General features: G+C 45.5%; 1 protein-coding gene across 2 annotated transcripts in view; it reads left to right on the top strand.

The window, feature by feature from the left end:
- Positions 1 to 10,000, top strand: part of pde8b (phosphodiesterase 8B) — a 74,093-nt gene that overhangs the window by 49,299 nt on the left and 14,794 nt on the right. For both annotated transcript variants that reach the window (XM_037546284.1, XM_037546285.1), the window contains exons 16-20: positions 1,410 to 1,539; positions 1,620 to 1,818; positions 4,964 to 5,181; positions 7,129 to 7,267; positions 9,484 to 9,651. In XM_037546284.1, the coding sequence (XP_037402181.1) occupies positions 1,410 to 1,539; positions 1,620 to 1,818; positions 4,964 to 5,181; positions 7,129 to 7,267; positions 9,484 to 9,651 (854 nt within the window). The remainder of the gene's footprint in view (positions 1 to 1,409; positions 1,540 to 1,619; positions 1,819 to 4,963; positions 5,182 to 7,128; positions 7,268 to 9,483; positions 9,652 to 10,000) is intronic.

The raw sequence follows: 10,000 nt of genomic DNA, 5'->3' as shown, positions 1-10,000 counted from the left end.
AGCTACTGGCGCTGTAATAGCTAGAGGGAAAGCAACATTGTGATGAAGTGCGTCATCACTTCATCACAAGAGAACTTCCTTGATACGGCACGCTGGTGCTTCACAACAGTGACACTGGGTGTCCTTCTTGTCACTTTATTCAGTCATGCTTGTGATACTCTTCAAGTATTGCAGTACTACTTAGATTTCATTGTATAGTTTTGGATGCAAACTGAAGGTATGTATTCCTAAAACGCTGAGGGGAAAAATGGACCAATCAGGAATTGCTTTTCTTTGTGGTATCTACACTCACCGGCCACTTTATTAGGTACAGTTGCTTGTTAACACAAATATCTAATCAGCCAATCACACGGCTGCAGCTCACTGCATTTAGGCGTGTAGAGGTGGTCAAGACGACTTGCTGAAGTGCAGACCGAGCATCAGAACGGGGAAGAAAGGGGATTTAAGGGGCTTTGAACGTGGCGTGGTTGTTGGTGCCAGACGGGCTGGTCTGAGTATTTCAGAAACTGCTGATCTGCTGGGATTTTCACACACAACCATCTCTAGGGTTCACAGAGAACGGTCCGAAAAAGAGGAAATATCCAGTGAGCGGTCAGTTGTGTGGACGAAAACGCCTTGTTGATGTGAGAGGTCAGAGGAGAATGGGCAGACTGGTTCCAGATGATAGAAAGGCAGCAGGAACTCAAATAACCAACCAGAATCTCTGAGGAACGTTTCCAGCACCTTGTTGAAAGTGTGCCACGAAGAATTAAGACAGTTCTGAAGGCAAAAGGGGGTCCAGCCTTTTAGTAGCAAGGTGTACCTAATAAAGTGGCTGGTGAGTGTAGACAGATACAGCTAAGCGCAGTCTCAGATTAGTTAGGCCTTCAGGAGTTGAAGAGAAGTCCTAACACAGTAGATTAACTCTTAACATAATCAGGAAGTGCCAGAGGAATCAACTGATCATGCTTTGATTTCCAGTGGGTGGGAGGAATTTTGTGAGATTCTTCTTCTGGAAGTTCTAGGTACTGTACTGACTGTGAATATGAGTGGCAACCTAATCAGTGGGCTGTTAGAAATGGATCAAAGTGGCAGTAGCTCGACACCAGCTCTCAGTACTGGAATCAGCGGTTCTCAAACCAGCCTTCAGGGATCTCCAGACGATGGTCCAACCCAAGTATAGAGGGATAGACCCAAAATGTGGACCATCTGCGAGGCTCTAAACCAGTTTTGAGAACCACCGACCTAAATAATGCGTAAAAAAATATGACCATCAACAGGAATATTTAGTGATCAAAATACCACATGTAAAGTTTTATTATTATATATCTATTGTTCCTTCTGTTGCAGAACAGCTGAGCAGTTCTTTAAATAGCTCCCTCACTTCCCACATTACTGAATGTGATATATATGTGTGTGTAATGTGGCAGATATGAGTCAGAGCCAGTTGGCAGTACCGGTGCCGCTTACGGACGTGCCAGCCTCCATCGCAGAGATACTGAACAAGGAGGAAGACTGGGACTTCAGCATCCTGGAGTTGGAGGCTGCTACACACAAGAGGTAAAGAGGGGGGGTTGTGTTTGAGAGCGCTTGCGTATTGAAAGGTCAGTCACTCAGAGCCGTGCCCGCTGTCTGTTCAGGCCGCTGACGTATCTGGGGCTGAAGATCTTTGCTAATTTCGGAGTTTGCGAGTTTCTGAACTGTTCGGAGTCAATGCTGCGCTCGTGGCTGCAGATGATCGAAGCCAACTACCATGCCTCGAACTCCTACCACAACTCCACGCACGCTGCCGACGTCCTCCACGCTACTGCCTACTTCCTGCGCAAGGACAAAGTCAAGGTACTGCTGCCCAGAAAGTAATGGACTCTTGCAGTTCTGTTATGGCCCACATTTGGCCTTGATGTACAGCGTTGACTCGAGGTCAGTCTGGCTGCCTCAACTCAGCCACAGGTCACCATATATGGACCAAATCTGGGCCAAAGTAAATTTACCTTATGCTCACATTACATGGGCCATGTCTGGGCCAAATCCGGGTCATATTAAATTTACCTTACATAGGCCATTCTGGGCCAAATTCGGGCCGAACCCGGGCCATGATATCACGTCATGATAAACGGACCAATTGAAATGATCCCAAATCAAGATAAGGTAAGAGTCCTTTATTAGTCCCACAGCAGGGAAACTCTGTGTTGCAGCAGCAGGAAGGGGACAGCATCGAAAAAAAGAGAAGTAACAAGAAGAGAATTAACTTCAAGTACTTAACAAGGATTTTACAGTTTGTTGCTTGTTACTGTATAGAAAACGTATATTAGAACTATAAACATACACAATAAGATAAAAATATAAACTGTCCTTCAAAAAGAATTATAAATAATTAAAAAGGCTAAGATATTTACATTGTAAGGATATTTTGCTTGAAATTCATGTGGAGTTTTGCAGGTACTGATTTATATCACGCATGTGAAGAGTTCTGTAGGTGCGTGAGGTCCAGTGGGGGGTGCAGGAGGTTCTGCTGGGAGCAGAGCTGGTTGTTCAGTCTAACAGCAGCAGGAAGGACCTGCAATGGCCTCCTTAACACACTTGGGGTGAAGCAGCTGGTCACTGAAGGAGCTGCCCAGAGTTGCCAGAGTCTCAGTCGTGGGGTGGGAGCTGTTCTCCAGCATGGACGCTAGTCTGGCTAACATCTTCCTGTCTCCCACCGTCTGCACTGGGTCTCCGGGGCTTCACAGGACAGAGCTGGCCCTCTTAATGAGCCTGTCAAGTCTCTTCCTGTCCGCATTGGAGATGCTGCTGCCCCAGCAGACCACTCCATAGAGGATGGCTGAAGCCACAACGGTGTCAAAGAAGGTCCTCAGGAGTGCCACCTGCACTCTAGACGACCTCAGTCTTCTGAGCAGGTCAAGTAGCTCTGGCCTTTCCTATAAAGTGCACTTGTGTTTTCTGACCAGTCCAGTCTGTTGTTAAGATGAAAACCCAGGTACTTATAAGAGTCCACCCTCTCAATGTCCCTTCCCTGGATGTTCACTGGTGGAGGGAGGTGACTGCGTCCACCATCTCCTTGGTTTTCCCTGTGTTGATCAGGAGATGGTTCCTCAGACACCAGTCCACAAAGTCCTGGGTCAGTTCTCTGGACTCCCTGTCGTCCTCATCTATAATGAGTTCAGTGATGGCCGAGTCATCAGAGAACTTCTGTAGATGGTAGTTTGGTGAGCTGTACATGAAGTCTGCAGTGTACAGGGTGAAGAGGAGCGGTGCCAGGACTGTTCCCTGCAGGGCCCCTTTGCTGCTGGAGTTTCTGAAAACCTCGGTGTCGCTGCTGGACTGAGAACCAAAACCATCCAGCCAGCAGCGTCCTGTGGGCAGCGTCCTGTGACCACTGATGAAGGACTAGAGGATGACTAGCACAAACTGTGCAGCAGCAGATGAGCTGTCGTCTCTGACTTTACATCTACAAGGTGGACCGACAAGGTAGGAGTGTCTAATAGAGTGGACAGTGAGTGGACACAGTGTTTAAAAACTCCAGCAGCACTGCTGTGTCTGATCCACTCACACCAGCACAACACACACTAACAGTAATCAGTGTTACTGCAGTGCTGAGAATGATCCACCACCCAAACAGTACCTGCTCTGTGGGGGTCCATGGGGGTCCTGACCACTGAAGAACAGGGTAACAGAGTATCAGAGAAACAGATGGACTACAGTCTGTAACTGTAGAACTACAGAGTGCAGCTATACGGTCAGTGGAGCTGATAAAGTGGACAGTGAGTGTAGAAACGAGGAGGTGGACTTTATAAAGTGGCTAGTCAGTGTATGTAGGTCATATACTGTATGTATATTCATATTTATGTGGTCAGAGTGATTGTTTTGATTTGTTTCGAGGTTCTTTCAGTCAGCGTCGTTCTTCCCTGCCGGTCCTGCAGTTCATGCCAGATGTTTGGAGATTTACTCATCCGAATCTGCAGATATTAAAGTCTGTCTTGGCCTGTATGAGCAGTTTAACACTGATGACTCTGGATTTTTCTCCTATGTAGTAATTCTTGAGGCAGCACGAAGAAAAAGCTGGCTGTGTTATTAGCGTATCTGAGGGATACGGAGACCTGGTGTGTTTGGCTTCATGTCAGCATGCAGTGATGTCATGGTTGAGTGTGTGTTACACTGTACAGGTATTTGTTTGTGTGTGTGTTTTATGATGAGAACAGAGAACAGACATGCAGAACACAAGCTGTGAGGGTCTGAGACGCCCTTATATAGATACAGCGAAGTCTAGCTGGAGTATAGTAATTCAGTAATGACCGTTTCCGTAGTGACCATTTTTACACACACAAAATCATAGCATATGTGTGTTTTGGGAGTGACAATTCCTAAAGTTACCACGCTGATTTTCAGACTTCGGGACACGTTTAGTGGGATCTAACTGGGATTCAAAGTCAGAGATGAAACATACTTGGGGCTTTGAACTGATCTTGGACTTTCGATTTGTTAGCTCTGAGTGACCCTGTACCTTAACCGTTTTATTTTATTATAAGAAATCTTTGGGCATTTTATTCCGCCACTGCCGAAACAATCATAACACTTTACCGAATGTTTGTGTACTGACTGTTTTGGTAGTGACACTTGTTGAGCAGAACAGCTGGACAAACTTAATCATCAAAACAGTTTTCATTTAAACACAAAAACGTTCACTGCTCTGAAATGAAGGGCTGTGGCTAAAATATGGCTCCGCCTACAAACGATACGTCTGCGTTTCGGGAGTGAGTTCAGTAGAAGTTCATTTTAAAAATATTTTTGTAAGTGTAAATTTCAGGGTTAGGGTTTGGGACAGACTTCCCAATAGAAAGTACCATATTATTGTCTCTGTTAATCCCTGAGGTTCAAATAAATCCCTGCAAGATGTTTGTCAATATCTGATTACTTCATCATTTTTTTATGAATGTATTTTTTTACACTGTGGGACCTACAGATGAACTCTGAGCTGTGTTTTTAGGGCAGCCTGGACCAGCTAGACGAGATAGCGTCATTGCTAGCGGCGACAGTTCACGACGTGGACCACCCGGGCCGGACGAACTCGTTCCTGTGCAATGCCGGGAGCGAACTGGCCATCCTGTACAACGACACGGCAGTCCTCGAGAGCCACCATGCTGCACTCGCCTTCCAGCTGACCGTCAGAGACAACAAGTGCAACATTTTCAAGAACATGGAGAGGTGCGCAAACCTTTAAAGCGCTCGGTCATATAAATTCCTTTCAGATTACCAGCATAAAAACGCAGGTCTTTTCATTATTTTCGACTTAGTGCTGGGAAATAACCTGCTGGAAGTGCAGGATCAGTTTCAGTAAGACCTTCTCACACATACCAGCAACAAGAGAACATTGAAGAACTCGAAGAACCTTTCAAATAAAGTGAAACGTGCATGCGCTGGTGAGCCAGGCCGACTGATTAAAGCCAGTTTCACACCTCAACCCTTCTGTAACAAATGCGTTGTGAAAGCGGCTTCAGTGCGTTTTCCCGCAATACAGGCTACAGATGTTTTCTGTTTGCTTACTGTGTAAATAAACTTCATACGGACAGCATTATGGAGCGTAGCTGTTTAACTAGCTGTTAGTTTTAAACAGATCAACAACTTGATGCGTGACTGTTGCCAACGTTCCCGCCATGTTCATCGCTTTATGATTATTTGTCTATTCCTAGCCTTCAGTTTCTCTACATATCACTGCTGTGTGAACAAAACCTCGTATCTCCATTTTTTTTCCATGTTTTTCAGTTTTTGATATAACTTGACATTGTCTGTCGTTCTTTACATTGTCTGTAAATTTCATGATGAATGGACCAAATGAAATGACCTAAATATACATGGGAAAAAAATCTGGTTCCATTGACTTACATTAAAAGTAAAGTATGTTTATTCCTTCTCCTGAAAATTGACCATTTTGGAGATACTAAGTTTTCTTCCGACCACAGCGACATGTTCAGTGATGACAGATTGACGCAGGGTCCTCGCTGTTTCTCTGTTGCTGAAGAAAAGGAAACATGGGTTTACCGCGTTAACCTACCAGAGGCTTTCTCTGACTTTGCTGGAGTTTAAACTAGATTTGTTGATTTGTTTACTGGCCTAGTTTGTATATGTTTTACTGTACGTTCAGGGATCGCAGGAGAAACTTGGATGACTGGAGTTTATGCTCCATGAAGCAGCTTTATTTTTAATTTGCTGAAAACAGCGTCCAACATGGTAAGAAGAAACACAGCCTGTCCAGCGCTAACAGCTAAAAACACGGCCCTCTGCTCTGGAAAACCCACCACTCCACCCGTATTGAGGCTTTTCAGCAGAAACGTCTATGTGTGAATGAACCTAAAACAGCCCAGCGTAAACCTTTCTTCTCTTAAAAATGGACTACTTACGGTGCAGCGTGGTGACGGAGCAGTACATTCTTAGACTATATTTGTACTTTTTAATTGCACTGTTAAAATGTGGAATGTCGTACTGCTGTACCTCGAGTCAGACCACACCCATGCATGCTTTGTACTGTTACTCCGTGGCCCGAAGCTTATAGGCTAGCAGGCGTGGTAGATGGACCGAAGCCATGCTCTGTAAGCTAGCCTGGAGATTTGCTTTTACAGCAGATGATTTTTTTGAACAACTTTTCCCGCCCACTAGGGGGCGGAATTCAAATATTCACTGACATTTACTGCCAAAGCTCCAGAGCCCACAGTGCTCCATGTTGCAGGCAGCCCTGGAAAAGGCTACATTGATTAATATAGAAGAGTAACTGCCACGTGGTGCGGTTACCACATCTTCAGTGAAATGGGCTCGGGTGTGTTTACATTAGCGGTTCGGTCCCGACCAAAGCAGAAAACAGTTACGCCGTTAGTTTTCAGTTCGGTTCGCTTGACGTTCACACATCTTTGACATCCACCCAGAAGACGTAAAGAAATATCATCCAGGAAAAGTCAGATTTTATGATGAACATTTGGCGATAACTGCAGTAAAATCCATCAAACTGTCTGAACTGTCTGACCTGACTGACCACATGGCTTTTATTTCTATTGTGATGTTCTAAAGCAGTTGGTCAGGAGAGGCTGTGCATTGCCATGGTTCTCCCACCAGAGTGAAGTGGAGTGAAATCACTGTTCTTTCTGTCTTTCACTCCTTCAGGACTCAGTTTCGGACCTTGAGGCAGGCTATCATAGACATGGTGCTGGCCACTGAGATGACCCGTCATTTTGAGCATGTTAACAAGTTTGTGAACAGCATCAACAAACCCATGGCTGCCATTGAAGAGTCCAGCTCTAATGTAAGACGGGTTTCCCTCTGATCCTCAGAGCTGAAACAGTGGTATAGTTAATATTTCAGCTCATGATCGAGACTCGACTGGCAGCTCTGTTTGCTGTGATTGTTAGAGGAAGTCTCAAATTTACAGAAACGTCGTAACTGAAATCCGATCTGTTTGGTCTCCATGACGACTGAGTTTCAGACATTATGTATTCCAGACTAACAGCTCCTCCCTTCATCATCTCTTCATTAACTCCAGATCAGAACAGCATCAAACATCCTAACTAGACTAAACCTCCTAAATCCTGTCCTAACTTTAGGATGAACCCCAGCAGGGTCCTGACTCCTGTTTAAGGCCCGTATCTCTGGTTCTGAGGCGGCTGATCAGGCAGCGTAGTTCACTACCAGCATAATGAGCTCCATTTATTCCTACTGTAAAACGCGGCTTTCACTGGGAGATGTTTTTCTCTTCTAACTCTGCGTTTTAAACATCTCAGACGCTGCCGACTCGAACTCCACCGCCCCTCTGACCACCTTCCTGCGTTAATGTAGATGATGGAATATTACAGTGATGGAGGTGAATAATGAGGAGGCGGAGCTGAACGTGTCTGTTTATTAGGAGGAGGAACGTTAGCGCGCTCGGCTAAAGTGTTTGGGAAATGGAGACTGAAACTGGGGAGCAGCGACTCTGATAAACAGCAGGGGGCGACTGATAAGCAGCAGGGTGACCCTGATAAACAGCAGGGGGCGCTCTGATAAACAGCAGGGGGCGACTGATAAACAGCAGGGTGACCCTGATAAACAGCAGGGGGCGCTCTGATAAACAGCAGGGGGCGACTGATAAACAGCAGGGGGCGCTCTGATAAACAGCAGGGGGCGACTGATAAACAGCAGGGGGCGACTCTGATAAACAGCAGGGGGAGCTCTGATAAACAGCAGGGGGCGCTCTGATAAACAGCAGGGGGCGCTCTGATAAACAGCAGGGGGCGACTGATAAACAGCAGGGGGCGACTGATAAACAGCAGGGTGACCCTGATAAACAGCAGGGGGCGCTCTGATAAACAGCAGGGGGCGACTGATAAACAGCAGGGGGCGCTCTGATAAACAGCAGGGGGCGACTGATAAACAGCAGGGGGCGCTCTGATAAACAGCAGGGGGCGCTCTTATAAACAGCAGGGGGCGACTGATAAACAGCAGGGGGCGCTCTGATAAACAGCAGGGGGCGACTGATAAACAGCAGGGGGCGCTCTGATAAACAGCCGAGGGCGACTGATAAACAGCAGGGGGCGCTCTGATAAACAGCCGAGGGCGACTGATAAACAGCCGAGGGCGACTGATAAACAGCAGGGGGCGCTCTGATAAACAGCAGGGGGCGACTGATAAACAGCAGGGGGCGCTCTGATAAACAGCCGAGGGCGACTGATAAACAGCAGGGGGCGCTCTGATAAACAGCCGAGGGCGACTGATAAACAGCCGAGGGCGACTGATAAACAGCAGGGGGCGCTCTCACAGTATTCACAACTTAGTTTATCACACTTTAGTTCTGTTTGACCTTTTCTACATCAATAACAGCAGCTTTAACTCACATTTTTGTGACACGTTTACATTTCAGCCAAACCATCGTCAGTAACAAGCGTGATTGAGCTTTATAGTCAACTAAGATTTCCTAACTTAAGATAAATGAATATGTATGTAGGATTTTTTTCTGTGTTATGAATATGTGACAAATCGTATCTTGACCTGTCAGATCTTAACGTGGGACTAAAAATAAGAAGTTTCTTCAAAATAGTAACTTTACAGGAGACTGACCATACCTGCTTAACATTTAATGCCAGTTAATGTAAAAAGATTTTATGGCAAGTAATTCTGGAGCATCCTGGATCCATTCAGCATATTTTTACACAATTTACAGGTTGCTGTGTTTAAATGATGTTGAAAAATAATACTAGGAAAAAATGGAGATGTATTTTTGGGACAGTGACTCATATATATATATATATATATAAAATGCCCTGTATATATTTAATGCATTTGGTAGACCTTTTCACTTGTACAGTCGACCACAGGCAAGAAGTTCACTGAGTGTTTTTAATTTAATTCTCTCAGTTTTTATATTTCATCTGTAATTTAATTACTGTCCATTTTTGGTGCCGTTGTCCTGATTAACGCTGTCACATGCATTCAGTTACTATCAGCTCTGTTCTTATGTAACCGTATGTATGCGTATCTCCGTGGCAGAGCGATGGCAGTGACTGTGAGGGCCAGGCCAGCATGCGGAACTCTCCGGAGAATCGTCTGCTTATAAAGAGGATGATGATAAAATGTGCTGACGTGGCAAATCCCTGCAGACCCCTGGAGCTCTGCATTGAGTGGGCAGGTCGTATCTCAGAGGAGTACTTCGCTCAGGTGCGTACACACGGCTATACAAACATATAGGCAGAAAACTTTACAGTGTTTTTAAAGGACGCTTACATGTGGTACCAAAAACAGACACAGTCCATTTTTACATGAACGTTTTCCAGCCTCGCTTTATCCCTTAGCATGTTACTGTCTCAGTACTGAGCCTTTAAGACTGATACATATGTAAATAGGCTCTGTTCTGATTGGCTGTGTCAGTCTGTGAGTGTAGCCTGAATTGGTGGGCCTGATTCATTGTGGAAATGAATGGAGATTTGAGTACAACCAGCTTCGGTGTGTGAAATCAAGCGCCAGCCTACCAGCACCTCATTTACATATCATTTACATGAAGCATGCC

The sequence above is a fragment of the Pygocentrus nattereri genome, chromosome 16, assembly GCF_015220715.1.
Source record: "Pygocentrus nattereri isolate fPygNat1 chromosome 16, fPygNat1.pri, whole genome shotgun sequence".
In the NCBI taxonomy this organism is placed as follows: Eukaryota; Metazoa; Chordata; class Actinopteri; order Characiformes; family Serrasalmidae; genus Pygocentrus; species Pygocentrus nattereri.
This window is presented reverse-complemented; position numbering and strand designations above follow the sequence as displayed.